Source organism: Chelmon rostratus, chromosome 4 (assembly GCF_017976325.1).
Source record: "Chelmon rostratus isolate fCheRos1 chromosome 4, fCheRos1.pri, whole genome shotgun sequence".
Classification (NCBI taxonomy): domain Eukaryota; kingdom Metazoa; phylum Chordata; class Actinopteri; order Chaetodontiformes; family Chaetodontidae; genus Chelmon; species Chelmon rostratus.
The window spans coordinates 22,384,137-22,411,111 of record NC_055661.1 but is presented as its reverse complement, the minus strand read 5'-3'; the positions used below and the strand labels follow the sequence as shown (position 1 = coordinate 22,411,111).

At 48.1% G+C, this 26,975-nt stretch overlaps 1 protein-coding gene across 1 annotated transcript; it reads right to left on the bottom strand.

Moving 5' to 3' along the window:
- On the bottom strand, positions 1-26,975 carry midn (midnolin). The gene is made up of 8 exons (XM_041936093.1): positions 26,689-26,975; positions 24,126-24,354; positions 22,335-22,422; positions 22,139-22,201; positions 12,410-12,967; positions 10,857-10,980; positions 10,285-10,608; positions 1-3,782 (listed from the first exon to the last, which is right to left on the bottom strand). Exons 1-8 carry the CDS (start codon positions 26,762-26,764, stop codon positions 3,520-3,522), a joined length of 1,725 nt encoding a protein of 574 aa, XP_041792027.1. The 5' UTR covers positions 26,765-26,975; the 3' UTR covers positions 1-3,519.

The window sequence follows — 26,975 nt, the reverse complement described above, 5'->3', positions numbered from 1 at the left end:
TACTCATTTTGTTTTTTATTTATTTATTACCTAAAAAAAGAAAATGTTCTATCACAAGTCACACTGAAATGTATTGCTTAAGAAAAAAAATATATTCATATATTTTTTCTTTTTTTCTCATTTTTTTTCCAGTTTTTTTCTTTTTTTTTCATTTTTTTCTCTTTTTCCGGAAACATGTTCTGCTTCCATTATATTCCACCAAAAACAAAACGTTTTTTTTCGGACACGAGCATCAGCTGCTGCCGTGTCCCAACAACCTTCTCCCCCGCTTTTAAAAAAAAAAATGCACAAAGAAATACATAATTCACAGTTACCATTTTGGTTTCATAAATTAATACAGTCACACATGTGCTACACCGGTCTAGAGCTAGAACATTGTAAATTGTATTCTTGAATCCTGTTATTTTCAATAGTTGGCTACAAGAAAGAACAGGCAACTTAAATGACGTGATCAGAATTCCACCAACGTACTGTTTTTTATCCTCTCTGTAATGCTTTTGTCATCTTTTTTGTTTTGTTTCATCTTTTTGAGTTTCACACAGAAGTGAGGCACACACAGAGTATAGTTCATACATATACAAAAAAAAAGAAATTAAATAAAATTTGGGAGGGGCCGGGGATAAATTGTCCTTTAACAATGTCGTATCCCAGGAAACAGGAAGTGCATGTAGTCTGGAGTCCTCAGAGGACCTTTCTTATTCTGAATCAGGGCTGTTTCTTGCCATCTAAGTACTGTGGTGTAAACTTCCTCAGTTAACACAAGTTACACAGATTTGTAGCTTTTTGCAGCTTGTTGGTGGGAGGACTGAGTTTAGAGGGATGTGAGGTTCGGACAACGGAGACCAACAAGCATGGAAACACAATGAAGAAAAGGGACAAAGATAGTATTTGAGGAACAACACCAACTTCTGAATAGTATCTGATTCACTCAAACACGCCTTACCCCTAAAATCTACGACTCTCATGGCTGCGAATACTAACTGGTTATCAACCAATTGGAAACAAGCTTTAATCTGACACTGACACAGCAAGGGCAACATTTTTAAGGCACAGAAGCCTTGACATAATAGAGACTCCACCAGCTAAAAGCACTAAACGACAGATGCCCAGTGTCCTCAGTGACAAAAATGGCGCCTTGATGACAACAAGTCCGACAACGATGCACACAGAAAAAAAGGAAGAAAAAAGAAAAAAACATTCCCGCCCCCATTGTCCCCAAGTGTCTCATTTTTTTAGTGAAAGGTAAGGCCACTTAAAAAAAAGATGAGGTTCACCAAAAAGGTAATCTCTCACTGCAATCTCTGGGAGTGCAATTGTGGTAGGGTGGTCGATCGATCAGACAGACAGACAGATAAAGAGACGGACCAGACGCTTCTCACGGGTTGGTTGTTGTGGGACAGTACTGTAAATCCGCTGGTCTGTTGGTACCCTGCGAGAGTACGTCCACGCGAGCCTCGGTTGGCGTTCAGGCTGGGAGGAGGGGAGGTGGCTGAACAGTTCGTAGGCTGTCTGGGTCCTTGGGAGTCACGGGGGTGAGACCAGCGCTCGGGGAGTAGACAGAGAGAGAGTCCGTTGCTCTTTGCTCATCATCTTCATTGTCACACAACAGGAATGTTCAGTGCTGAGCAAGACGCGAGTCCACACTTAACTTCATCTGTTTTGGTTTTGCGTCGTGAATACTTTAGCAGGACACTGTTGTTCGAACATTGAAAAGTAAAAATTACAAAAACCTAACCAACAAAAGCAGCATTGTTTATTTTCTTCACAAATTCATGCATGTTGTTAACCTTCATTCCCACAGCACCAGTTTCTTTTTTTTTTCTTCCATCGATAGAAAAAAGATCAGTGTAATTCACACTTCTGCATGCAAAGAAAAGTCACTTTTCCCCCTCTCGCTTTTGTTTTTTGTTTTTTTCATCCCCATGTGTAGCAGCGGAACTGTGAAAGGCCTAACCTGATATGTCAATGGATGCACTGGTGGAGGCACTAGATAATGATGCTGGATACAGATCCCACTTCTTCTCCCTCTTTGCCAATAAAAAAATAGAGTCATTATTATGAGGACTTGTGGTAAAGGGACACATCAAATGGGCCTCGAGCTGGGAACCAACTTAGAATTTGACGTTTTATCCTGTCGTGATATAAAGTAGTGACCCATGCACGCACTGCAGCTGATCTCCAGGATTTTGAGAAACTAAGGGGTTTATTTGGGAGAAGACAACTCGGACAAAAACGTGGGTTATTCTAAATCAATTTACACTAAAGTCAGACGTACACACACCCTCATGAACCTTTGCCAATTGTCACATTTATGTACACAAACTAATACAAACCCTCAACAAGTCCGTTCAGGTCTGTGAGACATGAAGGTGGGCTGGATGAAATTTAGCTTTCCGCATCATTTCTTGTGGCCGGACGACTAGAATTCGTGAACGAGCTAATGAATGATTGAATGGATGCACGTATTTGTTCGTAGTCAACGACTTGACTGAAGCCACGGAGGGCCGCTGTTTTTTGAAAACAGCAGATAGGAAGAGAAATAAAAAATAGACTTTCTTTTCCATATACATTTTAAAGATTTTAAAATCCTCTAAAGCACTTTCTGTTAATATTAATTCATTTTGTTTATTCATTAATCGTTCCTATCGATACCCTATGTCACTGAGGTTGATATCAATACTTCCATATTCATTTTTTTTAAATTCTATTTCAGGCCCCACCTCCTCCTTCTTGCACAATTTGACCAGCTGTTATAAATCAAGAAAATGTGCAAATCAACAACTACTTTGAACTGTTATATGAAAACCTGAATGCTTTGTGAACAATGCTACATATTTTTTTGTTTACAAAATATAATAATATGCTTCAAAATGGAAAAAAAAACCAAAAAGTTTAACCACCCCGTAACAGGTAAAAACTAGACTCTGGTTGGTGAGTTTCGAGATTGATAAGAATGCCCGTTGGAGTAATCCATAGTTCGGCAGTCCTGCCATTCTTGTGATTAGCAAACACTGAGGCCTCTGGTGCTCCCGTCCTGTTAATAAGTCCAGTGTGGATCTCTTCATTGCTGTCCAGAGTGCGCTTTTAAAAAAACAAATTTTAGAAAACAAAATCTGAAAACACCACCACCACCACCACCCACTGAATTCTGCTATGCTCAAGTTCAGGTACGGTCTCTGTCGCGACACCGTAAAAAGTCTTTTACACTGCTAAGTCCGGTTGTTGCCTGTCCAAGTCCAAGCATCAAAAGAAAGTTCTGTCGCTATTGTTGCTGTTTTTCACAAGGTCGCCTGTGAACGACAGAACGGGATTAAAGTCTGCAGGGAGCCACTTTTTTTCCACATGACCGGCGCCGCTCACAAGGACAACTTTGATTTCCTCTTTGCACAAGACGCCTTTGCGCAGTTCTGTGTCACCTCCTGCGAATCCACTCCCTCAAAAAAAAATATCTCTAGGTAAATCCCAAGCAATGCTTAGCACATCTTTGAATCTATCCCCCGGCACGTGGGTGCAGACGGCTCAGGCCATGACGAACTCAGACTTCAAGTCGGCCTTGACGTCGGGTTTCCACACCGAGTCGTCAAAGTCCAGGTCCAGGGAGCCCTCGCTGGACATGCTGCTGTTGCTGTTGCTGCGTCCGGCCTTCCGGTTGGGCAGCCACTGATAGGGGGAGCGCTGGTCCCGCCTCGCCTTCCTGCGCAGGCGCTTCTGCTGCATCAGCAGCTGCAGGCGTTCCACCTTACAGCGGGTTGCACGGTTCTCGGTCTGACGAATACGGTCACCTGGACGAAGGAAAACAGAGGTGGTCAGTGAGGTTCTCTGCATGTTGACTGGTTTATTTACACCGAACAGAATTAACACAAGCTAGAAAATAAGCTAGGACTGAGAAGAATGTCAATATACGTCTGTGTGCTTTGGCGTGTGTGTGCTTAGCAGGCAGCTGATAAAGCAACACAGCCTTGATGATAATGCTAGGGCATGTCAGGATCATTCCACTGGCTCTGGCACACACACAAACACACACACCATGTGCGCAATGTGGAATCTGCAGCTTAACCTCCCCCACCGAGCATCATTAGCCCCCTCGGTGCCATTTCATCCCCTTATCGCTGAGTGGGGAGACCTTCTTAGACCTGAATCTCCTTGAGAACCAATAGCAAGGCCAACAACATACAGACACAAGCCAGAGCGGACACGTTCTGATAGCTGCCTCTGATATCTGCGCACGTAACTCCAGATGACATGCCTCAGTGACTGGACGTGCTCCTAAGTGCATTTCTAGCTGTTGATGTGCCTATAGGAGAATACAGTCTCGAGGGAGAGGCCTCGCATCGCACTGTGAATGCTTTCCTACAGTGGCCGAGTGGAGCTTAATTCAATTTATGCGTATATTCAGGGGCTTGGAAGGAAAGGAAAGCAACCGCAATCTATTAGCCAGCTCCATTAGTATCTGTCTGGGAATTAAATAATTAAATAATGGGCTAGAATGTCAATAAACCGAAGCACAGCGGCCATCTCTGCCTCTCCTGCACACCAGAACACACACACACACACACACACACACACACACACACACACACACACAAACACACAGACACTCAAGTCCGCATTCGAGTACGTCATGTATTCGCACAAAAACCCGTACACAGCGCGTGGACTCGTGCACACAAACACACTGCGGCGCACGGTCGCGGGTGCACGCACGCACGCACAACGGCAGCAGCAGCCGCAGTAGCTTTTAACGTGGATCGATGGCAAATTAAAAAGACCTATTGATTAAACCTTAGCTCTAGTGCAGCCATCCATCTCGGGCCCAGGACAACGCTATTGGCTTTCAATAGAAAATGCAAGCGAATGGAAATTGTAAGCGGAGAGAGAGACAGGGAAGAGATTGGGTTTTTTTCTGCTATTTTTTTTTCTTTATTATGGCTGTAGCTTCCCACTCTCAGCTCATTGACCCAACCACCTCCCCTGCACCCCCTCTCTCTTTCCCCCAACCACTTCCACCCCTTTCACCCCTCGCGCACACACACACACACACACACACACACACACAGAGGAACCCCCTGCCACTCCTCCCTCCTCCAGCTCTTGCCCCGCGTCTCCCCAGAGACAGCTAGGTGGGGCAGTGTGAAGAAGGGGAAGCAGGAGGCGAGAGGAGAGGAGAGGGGGGTGGCGGTGTGGGTTAAGGAATTCCTCCCCCAGGGGCGAGGGGGAGAGAAAAGAGGACTGGTGGAGGGTGGAGGGTAAAGGATCAGCCGTAGGTGGCAGTTTTCCGAATCGATTGTGCCCTCCTCTGCTCTTGCCCCCCATCGGAATGAATTCCGGACTCTGTGTGGGCTTAATTTACCTCTTTCCCTCATTTGCTTATCGGATCGAGCAGTGCAGAGCCTTTTTTCCAGCTATAAATATTCACCACAGTCTGGCAGTGCATACTAAAGAACTGAACTGCCGTCGAGCAGCCCTGGTGCTGCTTTTTGGGAGCAGAAAGGACGAGAATAGAGGCAGAAAAGAGTACTTCTTCACATCACACGGACAGGGGTTTTTCCACTTCCTGCCAATATGTCTTGTCCTGATACAAACGTATGTGCGTGCATCCAGATGCTGTGTGTGCCTGGTGTGAGGGCAGCGTGTCATTTCTAGAGAACGGGGGGTGCACCAAAGGGGGGGTTCTCCTACATTAGAGCCATTGTTCCGCTGCCTCAGCTCCATGTGACATCCATATACACTGCCGCAAGGCTTTGTTCCCCCCCCTTGGTCCTCCCTCTTCTCCTTATTCCCCTGCTCTTACAAGCCAACAGCGAAACCGCCCCTCGGCTGTGTCGAAATATGGCTGTACACAATGAAACGGCACGAAGCCAACACATGCCTACTTACAAAATCTGTTGTTTGTCTGGTACAATTTCTCAGTGTCTCAGTTTAAATTCTTTCTTCATTTCACCAAGGGTCGACCGCTCAATAATGATCCTCTTTTCGGACATTTACTACGAAGGCTCAGTAATATATAAGAAAAAACATGCATAGTTTAAAGGGCAGTTTGATGGTGCAGTAGGTCTTGGCCTTTGGCCTGGCAAGAGCTCTGAGAATGTGCTTGGAGCTACACCAAACAGTGTGTGTGTGTGTGGCCAGCGTCACTACCGGAGCCCTGAGCGGCTGGGCCGGACACAGCTGGCCGCAAGGATCTCCAGACTATGTTTATGACAGTAGGTCTATTATTAGGGCTGGCTAAGAAGGACAGACTATACACACAACACACACACACACACACACACATACACTTGGGCTGGCCCGGAGCCTGGACGCAGAGACGAGGGTTTGACGTGAGTACAATAACCTTGGAGGACCCAGAGTGAAGTGGGTAAGAGACATAGGGAATGAATGAGAGAGAGGGAGAGAGAGCGCCAATGTTCATATACAGCCCTGTGTGACACAGAAAAGACAGATGAGGCGACAGCAGATCTTTTCTTAGAAACGTGCAGTGGAAGATATCAAACAGAAGACAGGTCAAGGGCACAAAGAGGAAACTAACGCCAGTCTCCTTTTTCCTCCTCTCTCTTTTTACCACTTCCCCGCCTGCCAATCACACCAAAACTCAATCCCGAGCAGCACATTCTTCCATCCCCAAACTCTCCCCTCTGAAGACTTTGACACAGGCCCTGTAAATACACCGAGCACTGCAGAGCAAGCCAGAGCAAAACAGACAGAGGGAGAGAGAAAGAAGGGGTGATCTATGAATAATCGATGCGTCAGTCAGTTTTCCTTGCCTTTGAGCCCAGCCCAGCAACACAGCAAGGACTGAGATAGGGAGCACACGGGAGGGTGGGAGGAGTGGGTGGGTGGAGGAGGAGGAGGAGAGGCAGAGGATGGAGGTGGAGAGAAAGGGAGGAGGGCTGCAGCATGCAGGACGCACGGGGAGATTAAAGGAGCTTCTCCTTTTATTGATTGTATAAAGATTGGCCTTCATTTGCAGTTGTCTTAGTGCTGTTGTTTGTTTGTTTGCCTTGATAAGTCTTGTGATCTTGCAGAGAGAACATTGTGTTTGCTCAGCACCCAGGGAACCAGGGGAAAGAGGGAGGGGTGGACAGTGAGAAAGAGAGGAAGAAGAGGAAAGAAAATCACATTGCAGCAAAGTCAGCCTGGCTTTCCTCGAGTACTACTTCTTTCTCCCTTCTATGGGTCAATAATATGGGAATCAATCAAAACCAATCAAATCGGAGCTAAAATGAGCACTTTGACAGCCGGTGAAAGGGCATTGACAGCCCTGCAGGGACGCAAGCTCTTCAATGACTTTTAGACTTCATTTGCATTCTCTCTCTCCCTCTCGCTCTCCTTGTCGACAATGAAAGGGCACCTGATGTGCTTGGCTGGCTTTGCTAGATAGCTCCTTGCCGTGCTGCGCGGCGTTCGTTCGGGTTGTCGGCCCACGTGCGTCGCGCCAAACCCCCGCGTGTGATGATACAGGAGCAAAGCCCAACCGTGGATAATGTGAGGTGCCTCGGACAGGCATGTCAGGGCTTAAATACAGGACTCGATGAGGTTACGGGCGAAGGATCGTTCTCTGTGTCCCTCTCTGGCTCCCTCCCTCCTCCTTTGGCTTGCCCGGTCCCAGTCAGCACGAAGCTAACATGACCTGACAAATCGAAAAGGGGACGGGAGGGGGTGAAGGGATGCGGAAAGCACACAAGAGAGGAAGGGGGTGCTGGAGAAGCTTTCAGAGCTAACTTTGCCCCTGCTTTGCCCCTCTCTGTGGGTCTGTGTTGAACTAAGGCAGCTGCAGTAAGAGTGGGACTAAAAGGCAGGCCTATAATCCCATAGCCCTCCCCTCCTCTGCCCCACAATGGCTCAGCCTGGTGCCCTGTATGCAGCCCCTGTCCCTGGCCCCTGCACAATAGCTTTGGCCAGCCAGGGGGCTGAAGGGCTGGAGGGGGGTGCCGGGGAGGTCCACCCTACTCAGTAAAGGAATTTAGCTAACAATCAGCCTGCCAGGCCATCCCAAAGCCCTCCTGTTCAATTCAAACACAAGTCCTGGGCTGACAAATCCCCGCACTCAGCAATACTATGCAGCAAAGCCTTGAAACCAAGCTAGTCGCCCAAGTCTTTAACCAGGCATTTGCGGTTGAGTGCGCGCGCGCGCATGTGTGTACGCTCAAGCTTTTTATTTACGCTTGTCTTCTCCCTCTCGCGCATGAACTTGCAGTGGAAAGGGTAAAGGCTCTCCGGAGACAGCCGAGCTATGTGACATTTTCGAGAGGCTGTTTCAACCCAGAGTGCGACTGCACACGCACATTCTGGCAGATGGGAAGTGCAGGTTATTCCTGTGGCTGAATGAAGGCAGGTTTCTGTGAAGCAGTGTTAAGCCGCGGTGTTAAGTCCAGTAAGTCTTCCATCAGGTGTCGACTGATAAGACTGCCTGTGAGCGCTTAGTCATCGGCTTCCTTAGGACACCATGTGGAACGGGATACAAGTAGGCACGCAGCCTCCGTCTGCACAAACACACCAGCGCGTTTGTTGTCTCGGTGAGACGGGTTACGCGTTTGCATGACTTTCTGGAAGTGCGCATTGTGAGCAGGAAGTTGGACTTTAGGCAGGAAAAGTCGGAAAAGGACACGAGACAGGCGACTCTTTCATCCACTCTCTTTGTTTTTGCTTCGCCTTTGGTTAATCAGTGGGCAGTCGGTGGACTGATGGACAGGATATAAACACCCATATGATGAATGGAGGCTTAGTGTTGTGGTTTGAACAACCCCCCTCTTCTGCATCCTCCTCTCGCAGCTCTCGACTTCACAAAGCAAATTCTTTTCAGAGCCGCCTTTCGGAATAAATCTATCTATTTAAAGGCCAAATGAGCACGGATGATGTATTGATGCACAACACAGACGTGGAAAGAGAGGGAGGAAGACGGAGAGATGGATTTTACAGACGGGGCTGCTTCTGGACGGCAAATGGGGGAAACAGCGGCGTGGGCTGTTGAGTGCAGACGAAAAGAGATGACAATAGTGGGAGAGGAGGGGAAGGGCGGGGGGAGCATGTAAGTGGGGGCAGTGAAGGAAAGGTCTTCCCTGAGTTAGGAAAATAAGCCAGTGTTATTCCAACTGTTCACTGAACACTTGTAAGGGCGCCGAGGGTGATGCGAAGAAATACTGGACATTCCCGGTCAATCTGTGCTCAGCTGCTACAACTACAACACGCCATTCAGCTCGCGGCAGAAGGTCGTGAAACGGGGGACAAAGCCAGGGCGCGACAATAGAAATGTATGCTCTTGCTTTCTCAAACAAAAGAAAACATTAAACATTAATCACTGTACTCCAGGACCCTTCCCACCACACTATTCAACAAAATTTACCAGCAGCTCACCAAAGACTAGCTCGATTTCCTCCACGGGAGATAAGGAGGCAGCAGAGGACAATGCTGTTTCTCTCAGCACAGCACAGTCTACCCTTCTCTACATTGACTGAATGTTATCTGTTCTGGACATCTGTCTGACACTCAACATCCTGTGTCTCTCTGCACGGAGAGCAGGTTTTAAAACACTCAACCCCAGTCCCTTAACGGTATCATCTGAACTCCAGCACCTGTCCTGGCCCAGCCCTTGGGCATGGGTATGTCGCGGTTTGTCCGGCCCCAGCCCATACATGCCCCAGCTGCGGCTCTTCTTTAAGAGGGAGGTTAAACCACCCAAAGCCTAATCTAATCTAAACATAGCCCGGCCCAAGCTTGAAGGGGTAAACCTATCTCCTTGGCGCACAAAAACAAAGGCAACTCTGCTGCCTGACAAGTGAAGCCTGACTGAACAGGTCTGGAAAAGCTTGTGTTGCATTACTAAGGAGACCCCCCCCTCCCTCCCTCCTTCCATCTCTTCCTCTTCTCCTCTGCCTCAAAACCCAGGAGAGATACGTGCACAACTGTTTTTGTTCTGTAATCTGACTTTTCTGTTCTCGATTTTAAAGATGAAAATGCGTGCTTGAACAAGACAATGATGCAAAATCATCCCAACAGGTCTGATAGTTAAACGTGACGAGCGATGAGAGCAGAAGCAGAAAAGACAAAGGCAATGATGAATTTTTTACTAGGTTGCAATGTAAGAGTAGAGGAGCAAAGTGACAGGATCTAGACTGCAGTCATTTCACACACACACACACACACATACACACACTCCTCCAAAGCTGTGGAAACTCCCGCAACATCTGCTTCAAGGGATGCACAATGACTTAATGCGTGTGTGTTTGTGTTTGTGTTCATGACATGCTTGCATGAGCAGAGGGGGTGCGGTGTAGAGTCACTCACCAGGGGGTTTGCACATGCGGATCTGGCTCTGGCACTGCACCAGCGGGTGAAGAGTCGGCGGAGGGCTGCTAGGGCTGCTGGCGGGCACAGAGGTAGCTTTGGCAGAAAGGCCCGTCATGCCAGCAACTGGGGGCGAAGGAGGCGGTGAGGGGGATGGGGAGGTGGGTGATCCGCACTGGGTCTGGTAGCGGAGCTGGGTGAGGGAGGGGGGCATGCCCTGGTAGTGGCGTGTGGCGCTCAGGAGGTCGTTGAGGATCTGCAGGATGGTACCAATATCTCGTCTGGGACGCCCATTGCTGTCCTGGCAATTAGGGTGCAAAGTGCCTGAGAGCGGGAGCAAGGGAAAAGTCTGTTGAGTTTTCACCAAAAAGCAGAAGAGTCAAAGCATTTAAGGTCATTCCTACACGCACATGCCCACGACAGACCCTGAGACCAGACAGAAAAACCTGTGTTTAATTTTCTGGGTATTTTTTGTGAAGCATGCAAGTTCTCACAAAAGAGGCTTTGGGCTGGATCTCACTGTATTGCTTAGAGCAGCAATAAATCTTAATGGCAGCTCAGTGTCCTCTCACCTGAAAAGGTCCCTGAGAAGACTCCGGGAGCGTGGTTGACAAAGCTCTCAATGATGGCGCCAGGTTTACGGGAGCGTGTTGAGGGACTGGTGCCACTTGTGGGGCTGTTGGTGCTGCAGTTAGCCTGGAGGAAATACAGTATATAGCTTGAAACGAAGCTTCGGGGTGTGTGCGCAAAAAGAACACATCTGTACACAATCTGTATGAGGAAAAATTCCAAGTTTACTTCCCGTTAACATATACACATCAAATGACATTCATGCATAGCTTGTGAGCTGTGAAACGCTGAAGTCATGTTCTGACCTATATCCCTTATATATACAGTATATAATGCAAGCTCTGTCCTGAGTTCTGTATGTGACCTTTACTGCAGGGTGTTGTAAATAGTATGTGCACTATGTGAGTGACCTACACAGTAAAGGCTGATGGTTATAAGACAGCAAGATACCTGATCTTTCTGCCATACTATAGCCTCCAAACAGCCATTCTGCTACCTCTAACCTGAGAAATACCAAACTTGGCAACCCCGCAACTTCACCTTCACCTTAACTTGGATCACTCAGCTGACATCTGAAAGTGAAATCGAAACCCGAGCGAAGGCCTCTGTGTTTGTGCGTTACGCTGTGGAAAGCCTGATGAGGAATAGCCGTTTCCGCTTTCTCCGTACTAAACTTTCCTGTCTTTCTGTTTTTCTTGTTGTGAACCATCTCTCCCACATAGTGCGCTGACATCTGGTTCTTATTCACTTTCCATAGGCTGCAGCTCGGGGAGGTAGAGAAAGTATAAACAGCAAAGTTGGTTGGTGGAGGCAAGCAAGCGTGTTTGTGCATGTGTGCGCAGCTGTTTTTAGAGTTATCCGAAGTTAAATAAATGGTTGTAAAGGTTGACGGTAAATGGCTGACGACACTGAGGTTAATGATCAGCCTTCACGTGAAAAAACCACCTCTGATTCATTAAATCTGCCGCACTTTGAATCTTTTTCCTCTCGAGCTCTTTATGTTCCCCCCTTTTCCCCGTAAGTCTCAGCGGGCAGGATGAGGTCATGTGGATGCTGTGCCCATCCTGCTTTATGTGTGTGTGTGTGTGTGTGTGTGTGTGTGTGTGTGTGTGTGTGTGTGTGTTGGCCTGTTAGTATGTGTTGGGAGGCAGGCTGCACTCCAGTGATGACTAATGCACTGTGGTTTGGAAGCATGCACACATCACATGCAAACCTTCTCCAGACCTGAGTAAACCACGGGTTCGCCCTCATGCTGCCGGGATATCCCACTAATCTAATCAGTTTAATTGAGGTTGATTTAGTTGTGCAGTGCGCTCGGGTCAAGCGGTCGTAACCCATCCCCGCCATTGTTCATTCATGAGAAGGCTAAGTGACTTTGATGACATTAGTTATGTAAAGTTAAACTATTTTACCACCATCTACCACGTCATTCATAGCAGTAATATTATCATGACATAATATTTTAGATCATTCAGCTAGGGCTGATGATAAAAAGCTATAACAGCGGTGCAGAAGCATAAACAATACGGATTACTTAGAAATGTTTGAGGCTTACCTCAGGGCAGAGGACCGGGGCTACAGGGCTGGCCTGGCCGATGTCGTGGCTGGGTTGGCCTGAGGAAGGCTGGTGGTAGTGGTGATGGTGATGATGGTGATGGGCTGGAGAGCGGAAAATACCTCCAGGGATGTGGGTCCCTGGGCGAGGGGAGTGGGGTGGAGGAGGAGGAGTAGGGGGGCTACAGTGAGCGGAGGAGGGCGATTGATGATACATGGGAGGGAGCGGCTGGTGGTGCGTGGAGGGCAGGGGGAAGGAAGGGGAGCCCGGAGAAGAGGGGGAGGAAGGGACCAGGTGAGGCTGGGACAAGTGGGAGCTGGGGTGACTGTGTGGATGATGGGGGTGGTGGTGGGCGTGCGGGTGAGGGTGGGGAACACGGGGCTGCCCCGTGGGCTGTCCCATTGCAGTCTCTGCGTTTCCCCGGGTGATGAGGTGTCGGTGCTGGAGCTGGGGACCGCCGGACTGCTGCGCCGCCAACTGGAGCTGGACGAACATCATGTGATCACCGACACGCAGTGCAAGAGTGAGGGGGGAGCGGCCGGACAGGAAGTCACTGACCTGCAGATGGAGAAAACGGAATTTGAGTCATTAAATTTATACGTTTGTACATAGAAAAGTCACACAGCGATGCCAAATCTAACAAAACATGCGACATACGCATGGTTTACTGTATTCTGCATCAAGATTGTGTACTGAAAGTGTTTCACAAAGAGGAAAACTCCTACATGCATATTGACTTCCTCCTTTGTAAGTGAACAGTCTGCACCACAGCTAGCAGTTAAAATGCACACAACAGTGCTTTGAGCTCCCCTCTCATAGATACACAGACACACCACATTAACCCATCACGCAATCAATCACTATTCTGTAACACTGGCCCATTTACATCTGCCGGGGAGCGGTGGATGAGGAGACCTATTGGAAAAAACACACAAATAGAGCCCACTCTCGCTCGCCTCCCACTGCCCCTCAGTCCCCTCTTAGTCAGCAGTGTCATTCAGCTCAGAGACAGAGGCCACCCTTCTGTCTGGCCCGGGGCCTGAAAAATCAGTCCCACGTCCAGGAAATACTCCCCGCCTGCCTCTCAAACACAGAATGGCCGATTGTCCGCAGCGGATCTGGAAGGGCTGCCCATTTTTGGAGCTCTGGCAACAGCTAACAGAGGCCAAGTGTGGAGGCCTTCGCTGACCCACCCGTGGCCCGGATGGACACACACAAATACACACTGGATAGCGGGGTTGTCACGACTTGGCTGGAGGATTCACACTAAACAACAAAAGTACTCTTGTCCCGTTCCTGCATGCCTGCGGCTCCGTTGCTGTGTGTTGCCACTCGCTGGTGCGTGTGTGTAGGTGCGTGTGTGCATTTCCTAGCGAGAGTCATTCGGGGGTCAGAAAGCTTCTTCGGGTCTTGAAGACTCAGCAGTAATGACATCTCAGGTTCTCCCCAAATAGAAGCAAACAGAAACTAGCAGCACTGGCAAATACAAAGTGACGCCTCTGTCCAAAAAGGTTTCAACAACCCCTGCAGCCCGTGTGCTTTCAGTCCCCGGGGAGGGGGAAACAGGAAGAGAGAGGCAGCACCGAAAAGCTACACAAGGGGAGGAGAGAGCACGAAGAGGATGGGACATGGAGAGAAAGAATAATGACAAAGCAGAGAAGGAGACATTAAAAGAGAGCAGAGACCTCGCTCCCCCCAGACCCCACAGCCTTTGGAGTGTGTTTGTGAGATGCTGGCCTGTAGTTAACCCTGTGAATCACCAGGCTCTGCCCTCCATCACTTCTCTCCCTTTTCTTCTGCTTATTTATTTCTATATCGACCGCTGCCTCTCTGTTGCCAGGGTGACCTTTGCACATTGGTATTGACATGGTGTGGAGAGGAGGATGGAGGGAGAGGAGAGGCAGGTGAAAGGACGAGGGGGCTGGGGCGATCCGATGGCTGCGTTTCAACATGTAAATAATCAGCTAAGGCGGCGCAAATCAGCATACAGGATGCTGCAGGGTAAACAGAAACTCAACCTTTTCTGAGTGTAAACTCAGCCTCTAATGATTGTTGATAGTCAAGTCCACACCCACCACGATTACCCCGTTGTGCTAAGACAATATACTCAGCAGGGTGGGGTGTGAAGTGAGGAGGAGAACAGGGCAGGGCAGGGCGCTACCTGAGAGGGCTGTAGGAAACTCTGTGTACAAAAGGTCACCTGATAGATGAGAATTTTGCGTGAGTGTGTCTGTTTGAGACCTCGAGGGGAGGCAGAATCCCAAAAGTGGGTGGGGGGAGAGAGACAAAAGAGAAAAGGAGGGGGGAGGAGACGCTGACTGGGTCTGTGACTGACAGCTGTCAAGAGAATGAGTCGGCAGTTTGCCAACCCACAACAAACACACACACACACACATACACAACAGACAGAGGCCCTGAGGGAGACCATCAAGCCAGTGTTTAGTTAAAGGGAGGGAGGAAGATGGGGAAAACACCCCTGAGAGAGTATCTGTTTGTCTATGGTACAGTTCAGGCCTCCGATCCTGTATCCACATACATCCAGACTGTGTCAACATCCAGCTGAGACAGGTTACAGTTCACACCTGGCATCAGAATCTGTCTCGAGTGATCGGATTTCACTTCCCTGCTCACATTTGATTTTATCTGCAGAGAAACCGCTGCCGGACAGGAAAAAATGTGCATTCAGTCGCACAGCCAGAGGAGAGGAGTGCGGTGGCTGCTACGTACTTCTACGCCTTGTCAAGAGTTGTTTGGAGAAGGCGAATCAACCTGTGAGAATCTAAATATGGCCAGGGACACGTTTGTGTTCACGCTGTAGTTCATATGCTGAAACCCAGTCCATTTCGAGCGCAGCCATAGCTCTGCTCGTATCCATTTCCAGGATGTCATTTAACGTCAGGCCTGAACAGGGCCGCTGCTTTAACCCGAACATGAGAGAGAAAGTGAGAGAAAAAGCCAGAAAGTGAGTGACAGCAGGAGAAACAGAGAGGAGGCTTGATTACTCTTATAATGACTAGTGTGGATTATTTAAAACCACCGAGATGAAATTCATGCACTCCTACTGAGCTCCCAACACCACATGGCAGGCTTCAAATTAGCCTGCGAGAGGAGCGAGCCTTCTCATGGCTGGCCTGTAGTGGTTTGTTATGAGAGACGCAAGACAAGGGGAGAGGAGGGCCCCACTGTTGTCGTGTTCGAGGCAGACAGAGAGGAAACCAGCCATTCATTGTTCTCTTTCTGATGCAGCGGCGGTGGTATGCAAAGAGAAGGGGAGCTCATGCCTGAAGGAACAAGGTGTGCGTTGGCTGAAAACAACACACACATGTGATTATACCCAACAGAAACTGCAAGGGCAATGACAGAGTCTATTCAGTGGCATACAGGTGTTGATAAAGAGCTGTTCCGCTTAATATGCCAGCGCCGCTCCTCTTTAACAACTGACCCCAGAGCCGGCACCATCAACCATTTTGTTTTAGTCGTCGGGGTCCAGAAGGTGGTATTTTGTTAAGCGGGCTTTGGTTGCTATGCAGTGATGGTGGAGAATATGATAAGGGGCAGCCAGGGGAGGAGGGGTGGAGAAAAGATGGGAGGAAAAAAAAGGGGGGGGAGTTGGGGGTGGCATGAGAGAGAGAGGGAGCAAGGATGGTGAGGGGGGATGGGGGATGCGGGCGATGGGGGTAGGGTGTCAGAGTGGTGGTGGGTGATGAAATATTCAGTGAGAGTGTGCCTCTGGCTCCTTCCCTCTTTTTTTTCTTTCGACATCTCTGGCTGACAGTTTTATTTATTGGGGTCCCTGTGGTTCAAGGAACTCATTTGCAGTCGTTCTTCCTTTGCACACTAAGCGAACTAAGGGAGGGAGATAAGGAGTGAGGGAGGAAGAGAGAGGCTGAGAGACCGAGGGAGAGGGAGGGAAAGATAGAGAGCGCTGGCAGCACTGAGCTGACATTCATGAACAACTGAGCAGCTTTGTGCCAGAGAAAAGAGGATAGAGGATTGGAGGGCGGGGCAGGGGGGTGGAGAGAGGGAAGCCTTGAGAGGAGGAGGCCGTCTCCTCCAGCCGTGCTGGTTCCGAGGCAGCGGCTCACCTGTCGAACCGCTAGGTGAGAGGTACGGTTCAAAAATCTGCTTATTAACCCCCCTATCGACCTCGGTGTTCTGATCACACCAGGACACGATTGATAGTCTCTGTGCAGACACACTTCGGCTAAAGATGCAATAACAGGCTCTTAAAAGAGAGAAGGAGGAGAAAAAAAATCAATGATTTGCATCATGCTCCAAATCCTAAAAGCAGCCAGGGGGCTCTTCAAAGGCCCCATTAGAAAGATAGGCGTCCGTAATGCTGCCTGATAAGAAACAGAGGGGGCTGAAGGAGCGAGAGAGGACCAGCTGGCCATCACTGAATTTGATCGGCTGAGTGAAAAGAGAGATCAGAATGGCAAAGTTCAGGATGATCGGGTTCCAGCTAAAGCCACTCCTCACACTCCCAACCGTGCCAGCAACTGGTCAGCTACACTGAGCCGATTCACATGCAAGCCGCTCAACCCACAGCCCTCGTGCATCAGCTCCAACTGTTGCTCTAACCCCTCCCGCTCCACCGGACGCCTTTCATACCTGCTGATTAATGCAATTTGGTGGCGGAGAAGAGCGTCGCTTAACGACGAGCAGTTTGTGACCGGCGAGGCAAATTTGTGGACACTTGTAAAAGCAACCTCCTCGCCACCAACAAAGGAAGTCAAAGTAAGCGGGTACAGGCAAATGGAGAGGCAGGAGACGAGGAATCAAGGAGTAAAGATGGCAAGCAGAGCGGTGGTTAAAATTGGCTAAGGTGCAAAGAAAGCGGCCTTTCTTCAGAAAACTGACTGGACCTGGATCTTTTGACCCATGCATCCCTGCTTCACCAGTAGCATATGCCTAATTGACTTCATTAGACTTGGTGGTGGCTATCAGACGTGACATTCCTGGCCTCCATCCTCCCACACAGTAGCCCCACTAGTCACGATGTCTGCTACTTGAATCACAAAAGCTCAGTGTCACCAGGGAATGGCAAACAATGACGGTCACGACTCAAACACGGAGAAATAAGACTCCCCTGGCTGCTGAACGAGGGAACGCACAAAAGACATAAACATTAAAAATGGATGTTGCCACATGCACACACAAACACACACACACATGCAAGCAGATGCATATAGACAATAGGACAATGAAATCGACGGCAAGATCCATCTCACACACCTTGATTCCCTCCACCCATCCCAGCAACCCCCTCCCGCTGTGCGTTTAAGCACCACAAAGGGGATTACACAGGTGCAAAAATACTGCGTGATCAGCTTATTAATGCAATTTTCAGGGCCAGGATTTCCATGAGCGGGGACTGAATAGGCCTTCAGATCAGCATTGTCTTTTATTCCATACACAATTTGATTTACACATCCAGCAACAAATTAATTTCTCTAGCTTTCATTTAGGTAACAAAAAAGCAAATTACCATTCTAAAGAGCAAAGACTCCCTTTCTTATCCTGCATGCATATAAAAGCCTTCATTTCGGGCAACCTGCTAGAGCACGAGCACCATGTATCCTTACCGCAGCTGCCCGGGTTCAGTTCCAGCCCGGGTCCTTTGCTGCATGTCATACCCTCTGTCCCTCCCCTCTTTCCTGTCTCTCTTCAGCTGTCACTGTCCAATAAAGGCAATAAGCCACAGAAAAAAGATAAAAAAGCCTTCATTTCAGCAGCCAGTGGGAAGGCAGAGGGAGCTGCATGCTATAAAAAGGGAGGATCTTCTCGTATTGACCAACAAACGAACTCATTTTTCAATTCCTTGCACTCCCAAATCCTCAATACAATTACTCCCCAATGATTTCCAGTAGTGTCAATCCCGCTGATTAACTAGCATCTAGATGAGACGGTCTACAAGGTGCAGTACTGGAAAAAGAAACATATTGACCATCTGCATTGAGCTGTTTTACACTCAGTCATGTACGTATGCAGTTGATTGTCCGTATGCACACACCATTTTCCAACGTTTCCAAAGCCAAACATCGTCTCTTGCCTTGATGTCCTTCATTCCTTTCGACTCTCCCTTGTATTTCTTTGTCTGCGAGTTACCCGAGCATATGCGATCACCTCAAACTTGCACACGCACACACACACACACACACACAGACTTGACATGTCACAGAATGACTCGTGCAAAGCTCTCCCTTTCTTTTCTCCTCCACCTGTCAGGCCCACGGTGGCACCCCCCTGAGGGAGGCAGAGTGGACGAAATGAGGTGAGGGTGACCCAGAGGTGACTCCCCACAGATTGCCAGATCCTCCTAGTTTGCATCTGTCCGCTTATAGACACAATGACGAAACTGTGCCATATTGTTCCTAGAGGAAGAGGAGGAGGAGGCGGGGGGGTGGGTGAGGACAGGAGGTGCTTGTCGGCAGGAGCGAGAAAAGTAGAGCAGATACGTAACAGCCTATTCCGTGGGGACGTGTGGAATGGCAACACACAGCCTCCACCCAAAGCAATCTGTGGTAGCGTTCAAGGCAAAATTTGTCAATCTGCAGCCTGCCGAGCTTCGCTCCAGCTGGGCCGAGCATTGATTTTGAAACCAGTACGCACCACTGTAGCTGCACTCTATTGGATATAACTGATGCCTATGGATGTATGGAGGATGAAAGGGGGTCATGGGGGAGAGGCAAACTTAAAGAGTGACCCTCAATCATTGTTGTGTGTTTGAGGGTCTGTCAGCTGGGCAGGTTTGGTGCTCATGCTTTAAGACAGGAACAAAGAGGTGGCTGTATGGGGGAAGGGCAATAGGGGGATGGTAAGGGTGATGCCTGCCTGCCTAGTTGGCTTTTATTCTAACATCAATGTGCATCAATGAGCAAACAGTCCCCATGTGCTGAGAGGGACATATAATCCTCCTCTTTTTGTCAAATGCCAAGATCAATAGATGGAGAGCTGCTGTCACTTCTTTCACGTGTCCAGAAATAGTGAATATTGCTTTCGTTTGCCTCTTTTTGCTTGTCTTGTAAGTATACACTCATTTTACCACTGGGATCAGACATTTTCTCATTCTCTGAAATCCTCTTAAATATGTCCTTTCAATACTGGTGTGTGTGTATATATGTGTGTGTGTGTGTGTGTGCCTGTGCATGACTGCATACGTAAGCTGTACACACAACCTCTATTTAGCAGACAGAATGAGAAGAGAGTAGCGCAGGCAACTGTATTTTGATGGGCCGTCAGGAGGCAGTGGCTTAATACAGCTTAGATGTCATGCAAAAAGTCTAGTGAGATGCCAGAGGAGGAATTAAGGCAGCCAGGATTGTCCTTGCTGAAGAAGCCAGCCATCACGGTCAAACTGAGGCAGCTAGCTGGACTTGCAAACCACAGCACATTTAAATTATAGGGCCCTGGGAGAGCTGTTAAGCAGTAACACGAGAGGGAGACGGAGGAAAAGGGGGAGACGGAGCGAAGGAAAAAGAAAACCCATTTCGATAATTGCCGGGGCTCCATTTCCATAAAACATTTTCTATCTAACTTGCTTCACAAAAGTCTGAAACAGCCCTGGGAGCTGTCATGTTCCGCTTGGTTGGTTGGCCGGCTAGCTGCTAGCCGCGGACTCCCCCAGAATCCTGATAACGGAGAAGACATGAGGTGACCCGCTCAGCCCCGTCTTCCACGAATAAACACACTTCCCAGAAGAACAGCCAGTCTGGATATGAGACATCGAGCGACCAAAATACAGGGCAGGGTGGAGACGGGTTACAAGAGGTCCGGGGGCTCAGACCCAGCTCTCCTGCGGCTTCCGCATCCACCCCAAATCTCCCCGAGGCTATTTTTGGGTGTATGGGCATATCAGTTATCATGTCAAACACTTTTAAGAGCTAAGTGCATTGATTGATTTTTGATAGCCCCAGAGTTGGAGGGGAGAGAGGAAATGAGGGAAAGCTTTTGTGTTCCTATTTTCTAATCTTACTCAGATCCTTAATCTCTCTGCAATCTATATCATTCCATTCCGCTTCATGAATTATAAAGAGGAATCAATTTCCCTGGATAAAAACACACTAAAGCAGCTTTATGCCTTTTTTTTTTAACCTTTTACCCTAATGTCGTTCATACTGCGGCCTTTATTCCTTCTAACCCCACCGCAGGATTACAATACTGTCGCAATAAACATGCTCAGTGCAACAGTAATGTACTGTAAGCAGTTCTTGAGAAAACGCCACCGTCTGACTCAGACTGAACGTAAGAGCAGTAGGGACACAGGAAGGAGAGTGCGAAATCTGCTCTTCTGGCTCGGCGGTCGAATTATCATCTGCCTCTGGTGAAAATGACAGTCACTCATGGCTGCCCAGCAAAGGCGTACCACATGATGGGCAAGGCTCGCTTCCAGCCCACTACCGCTCTGACATACACACACACATCCAGTAACAGACACGCGCACGTTCACTTACACACACCTACACACATTCAGTCATCTGCTGTCAGTGCTACGAGACGCATGCTGAGTTCACACACACAACGAGGCCAGGATTTCCACCACAAAATTATCAGCAGGGAATGAAGCCACGGCGAACCGCACTCCGCTACCTCCGAACAGCTCACATCCTCTGATAACAAATGTGACTAACTGCGACGTATCGCTCTGTGGACGAATTCATAAGGACGCATGACTGACACACTTAACTCCTTACATCAGCATCCAGTTTCACCATCTTGTACTGTTTTGACATCAGTCAGCAGCGCATCAGTGATGCACTTACGCACATCTCAGTGTTGCCCAACGCTACAAAAGGAAGTTGATCTGAGTCAGACAGTCAGCTGCAGAGTGTTTCATACGTCACGCTGTTGTCTGTGTGCATTCAGCCTTATCGCCTCTCTTCTCGCTCGCGCCTTCTTTGCGGCCAGCGCGGAGAACTCTTTGCCTTTTTCGCTTTACTCTCACTATTGATCATTTTGGTGAGTCACGGCACAGTGACTCAAATGCATACTGTATGCCTGCAGGCCTGCGGAGCCGTTTCACTGTATGTACAAGGTGTAGGCCCCACTCCGGCTGTGCGTGCATGCTCGGCTTCCAGGAACCCTATGCTAATACTGAGTGAGAAGGCCGCCATCTGATGATCCAGCACTCTATTTATGAGCTCCATGCGGCCACGGCACACTTCCTGGAAACTTGCTTGTGCGTGTGTGTATGTGTGAACGTGTGCTAGAGCAAGAAATAAAGAAGGAGTGCAGAGAGATTACAGATAAAGGTATAAACAGAAAGGTAGAATTGAGTGCAAAGTGCTGGTCCTCTCAGCAGCACACAAATAAGTCTTTCTTGTTTGGTGTTCGCCCTGGCTTCCTGCAGTGATGTGCACGCACACACACACACTATCACAGATGTTACTAGGATACAGGAGGGTGTTGCTGCTTATTATATCCTAACAGCTCACAGTGGATGTCTAGCTTGGCTTGGCTTGTTTAAGAGGCTGAGATTAGACAAGCAAAGAGGCTTGTGCTTGTGCAGCCTGCTCATCTCATCTCATCTCTTTCTTTCTGTATCTGTCATGTCTGGGTGTTGCTCTGTACTTAAGCAAAGCTACAGCTTCCCGCATCCCCACACACACACACACATACACACACACACACAAAAGGCCCAATGTTCTGTTTGGATAGCAACCATGGCAGGATAGTAAGTTGGATACATTCATATTATTGCAGCATCAACACAGAGAAACGGCTTCTCACCTGAGTTTCTGTTAAACTCTCCAAGGCTTGCATTACTGACTGTTCTGGTCTTGATGCTTGAGACTACACAGAAAGAAAAACAGGCATTAAAAAATCAGAGCAGACATCAAGTACGTGCATGCAAAAATATTGATTAGAAACGCTAACGCGCAGTATTTGTTATTTATATGTGGACTTACAGCCAGGTGAGCCTTACCATTAATCCTGCTTCGACTGTTGGTACAAGTGTTAACTTGCTCCCATCAGAGATGCCTAGATCCTGGAGTTTGCCTGAACTTAGTCGCCTGCAGGGTTAGAGAGAACAAGATAATTAGACAGTGCTGACAATATCTTCTCTCTTCAGACACACAAACACCCTTCAGCCAGGGGGGGCAGACAGACTTCAAAACTAGTTTGGAAAAGAGCCGTGGGTGAAAAGCTCCATGAAAGAGAAGTATTGATTGGGCTGTCATATTTCAATTTCGAGTATAGTGGAGCTTGACAACTGCTCGCAGTGGATATCTGGCACCACTGCCACTCGCCTAAGTGGAGGTAAGTATTTTCTTTTGCCATTTTGAGTTGTACAAATGAGGAGCAGAAACTCCAAGCTGGATTCAAAGCGACAATAGTTAGAAGAGAGGATAAACAGTATGGCAAGTATCTATTTCTGACAGAGCATTGTAGAAAATTACGCCAACTGTCTGAGCAAAGTCGAACCAGTTGATATATAACACGGTCTCAGGATTTTACTACTTGATGTTTTGGTGCAGAGCAGGAGCGTCTGCTCCACAATGAGGGAATTGTCCTTTCTTGCAAGTCACGATGCACTAAAGCGCTCACATTCAAGCGTCGGCCTCTTTCAGTTCACTGAAGGATGTTTAGGACAGCCTGCTGTACAGGCATGACCCAAATCTCACCCCATGCGGCCGAACAAAGGCCCTCAGCACCCACTTGCTGTAGGTCTACACTTTGAGGAGCAGGAGGGGATTAAAAAGGGGGTTTCAGGTTTTAAAGGATGATGTGATTTATTGGGTGATTACAATGGGTGGGAGGGGATGGGGGCTGAAAAACAATGCTGACTGTTTGCATGCACTAAAGCCTCCCTTCTCATTTTTGCATAACACCACCTGCACTATTGTTAGCCCATTGAACCTGGGTCTGATTCATTTGGGAGCCGCCTAACACTGCAGGCTGCGGTTGCTTTTAAATAATAAAGGTTTTAACCATTCCCTCACCCATTCAGCGCTGCCCCGATGTGCCATTACAGCAGTGTTTTCTGGGCGCTCCAGAACGCGGCCACTCGATACCACACACCCAGAAACCCACTGAAACCATTGGGGAGTTGTTCTGCCTGCACACTAGCTATTGCCATGTAACTACAGGAAATCACACCTACAGCTGCATCCAAGTAGAGGATACATCCACCCTCCATTATACAGTAACATGTCAAAGGATGTACAATATATATGCACGCAGAGCAGCAGCAGAGTAAATAAATTACAGGCTGCCGAGTCTGTGTGACTTCACTCATCAATGTTTAACATGTTTGATTCCCAAAGCATTAGTAATTCAGTCAGGCTTCAGTATTTATAATGAAGGAGGAATTAATCAATGCAAGTCTGCAGATCGCCCCGTCAATACTGTTCCAGTGACCGGTGCGTCCCCGATGCGTAATTCCAATACCGTGCGTCCTGATGGTCAGTAGTTTCCTTGAATGTATTGATGCCCAGAGCAGCCAAGGTTGTCTCTGAAGCTGCCGAGAGCTCAGCCACGCATAAATCCAAAGTATAGATTAAAACATGTCACTGCAGACCTGGGGTGTGAGCGAACCTAAACTCGGGTTATTCGCCTTTTTAAAGTGCGGAGTAGCCTAAACATCACGGCTCACGATGTCAGTGTGCGGCACGGATACAGGCAGGACAAAAGCGGGATACTTCTCCCATACATGAAACGGTGGTAACACTCACGGTAAACACATTTCGATAAAGGTTGCATCGGGTTTACTCACGTTTCTTTGTGCAGCAGAGCGAGTCTCTCTTTTGGTACTTTGAGTTTTTGCGACAGCCTCCTCTTCAGTCCCTCCACGGTCTCCTCCAGGGGCAGGGAGAGCTCGAAGCGTGTGCCGGTGGTGGAGTGGATGTACAGATTCATGGAGGGCTCTGTCGGGACGGCCTCGCAGGACGAAGCCCCGCGACTGGTGCAGCTCCGGGCGCTGGGATGCTGGTCCATCCGATAACCTGTGGTCAGAGAAGGGGGAGACAAGACGAGCAGAGCCGGGGATGAGGAGGGTGAGGATGATGGCGAGGCGGATCCGTCGCTTCGGCTACCGTCCCGTGTTCTGCTTGCAAATGAAAGGCAGCATTCAGAGAGCTTTCTCTCTTTCTCTCGCTCGCTCTCGGTGCCTCCTTTCTCTCGCTCTCCGAGAGTCAGAAAAAAGCCCAGTCCGTCTTCTCCCCGGTCGATATCATGAGAATATTCCCACAGTCAACTACATAAGACTCGCTTTTCTCTGTGATCTTTTTCTTTGTTGCCCTTTCCGGCGTGCAAACAAAAGTCTTCCTAAATGCTACATAGATGGGCAAATGCCAAGCAGGAACGCAAGCGTGTCAGCAAAAAATGCCATGGACGCGTATTTACGCAGACGGTTGCCCTTAAAACAAAAACTGGGAGCTCTAATTAAAAAAAGGACGTAAATTCCTCTCGGTGTTTTCTAAGCTTCAGCAGAGAAAACACACGGTCCGTAAGCTGCAGAGCCTCATACGGCGAGTAGTGAGAGGCTCTCCGTCTGCGCACTCATAGCCACGGCAGCTCCAGTGAAATATCGACAATGAACAGTGTCACAGAGTATCCCACTTCCACCATCGATAAAATACGCCCACAGACCCGAGGCGGCCCGGCCAATCACAGGAGAGCTCCTTCAGGACGCTGCCGATCTCAGCCAATCACAGGAAGAGATCCACACCCACGTGGAGGGCAGGCGAGTTTAGGCCATTCATAATAAATTACAGTATAGAACAAAATATGTGCCCATACCACAATAGACTACAGCAACGGTTCTAAAACCGTGGTCCGCGGTCCTTTAGAGGTCACAGGAGGGTTTGAGGAGGGTTCAGTTAAATATTTACTTTTTGTAATGACTATTAATTCCTTATTTTTACGAACAAAGCCTGTTTATTTTATTAGTTAGCGAAGGTTGGCATCTCCTCACACAAAGAGACATTATTAATGAGTGTCAGGTCACATATCTCTGAAAAACAGGTGAAGGGTCCTCCAGTGTGGGGACCATGCAACAGGCTCAAAATAGCATTCATCACTTAAACAGCGACTCCACAACTGCAAAAACAGGCCCATGAGTGTCCAAAGGCATACCCAAGAGCATCATGGACTACATACAGGCCACGTTTAGATCAGATGCAAAGGAATCATCAGAATGAATGAATGTTTGGCTTTTATGTTGCTGGCTATAAACAATAAGGCTGTTACAGTAGCCCAGTAATCAACAGCACTAGTGTGGATGTAGCTATTTTAAAGACTTATATAATAATATAGATTATACTATAATATATAGTAGTTTAAAGACCAGTGGTTACACTCTACACTGGTAAATCTACATTATCAGATGGCTGTAATGACATTAATAGTGCTGACGCCATCCTCTTTCCCCTGACCTCAGCAGCATGCACAAACCATTAAAGGGATCGCGGATAGTATGCAAATTACACACTGGATGGGGTATTCTCTTCAGGAAGCAGGATGCCGTTAACTTGCAACCAACACAGTAAGACACATGTCAGTAACAGATGCGTAAAAGCAAATGATACATGTGAAATGTGACTTGATGTTCCTACACGCAGTATTGGTGCTTCACAAATGCAAGTTTTCCACTTTCATGGGACCAACAAATGTCTGGTCAGATGAGGAAGCTCACCCACAAATCCAGCCAGAGATTTTTTTTTTTAACAGCATGCAGGCATCTTTACACAGTGAGGTCCTCTGGACAGATTCATCCAACACAAGCAGAGGCCTTAACATGAATAATGAAGATACTCGGTCGCCACCCAGTGGTCAAGGAAGGAAACTGTCACAATCAAAACTTAGAAGTGTTTCAGTTTACTTGCGTCTAACAATGGTAGGTCATTCAGTTCGGACTTTACAGCAAGAGTTTACCAGGAAAACATACGATTTCACCTGTTTGTCCTTTAAGATAAATAGTAAATGTGCTTATTATACTCTTAGCATGGTTGTCACCAGTACAGTATCATTTCATAATGTTGTTAGAGTGCTTCAAAACAGACAACATCAGCAACGACTTACTGTCAGCTGCTGATTATAATTTACAGTGACAGTGGCATTCTCCTGTCGTCGATACTGCCCTTATTAAGTTAATCATGTCTCACAGAATTTACATGGAAGGCGGCTCATCCAATCACGACGCAACATGCTCTTTATCGATCCGTGATTGACTGCTTGTCTCCAATCAATTCCTGACCCGCGGACACGGTTATGTCGAACTAGTTTAAAGCGTCTAACATGCTCAAAATGAGCTCAAACTTGGACTTGCGTGTACTTACCAATTATTGTGGCGAAAACTGTGAAGCCTCGCGCTGAAGTCGCTTGTGTTCCTGTCTGTTCCCCCAGCTTTGGCATGTAAGACAAACCCGGACTGTGACTTAAAAGCGAAATAGAGATAGATCCAAACACTTTGAATATCCACAAGGTTTTTTTTTTCAGTAAATGCACTGACAGGCCCGTGCGTGTCCAGCGCGCGACGTTACGCACCAGACCAAGACGCTCCTGACCAATGGGGAGCCGCTGTTATGTCCTGCGATGCCTCGGCGTGTTGTTACCACACCGGCGT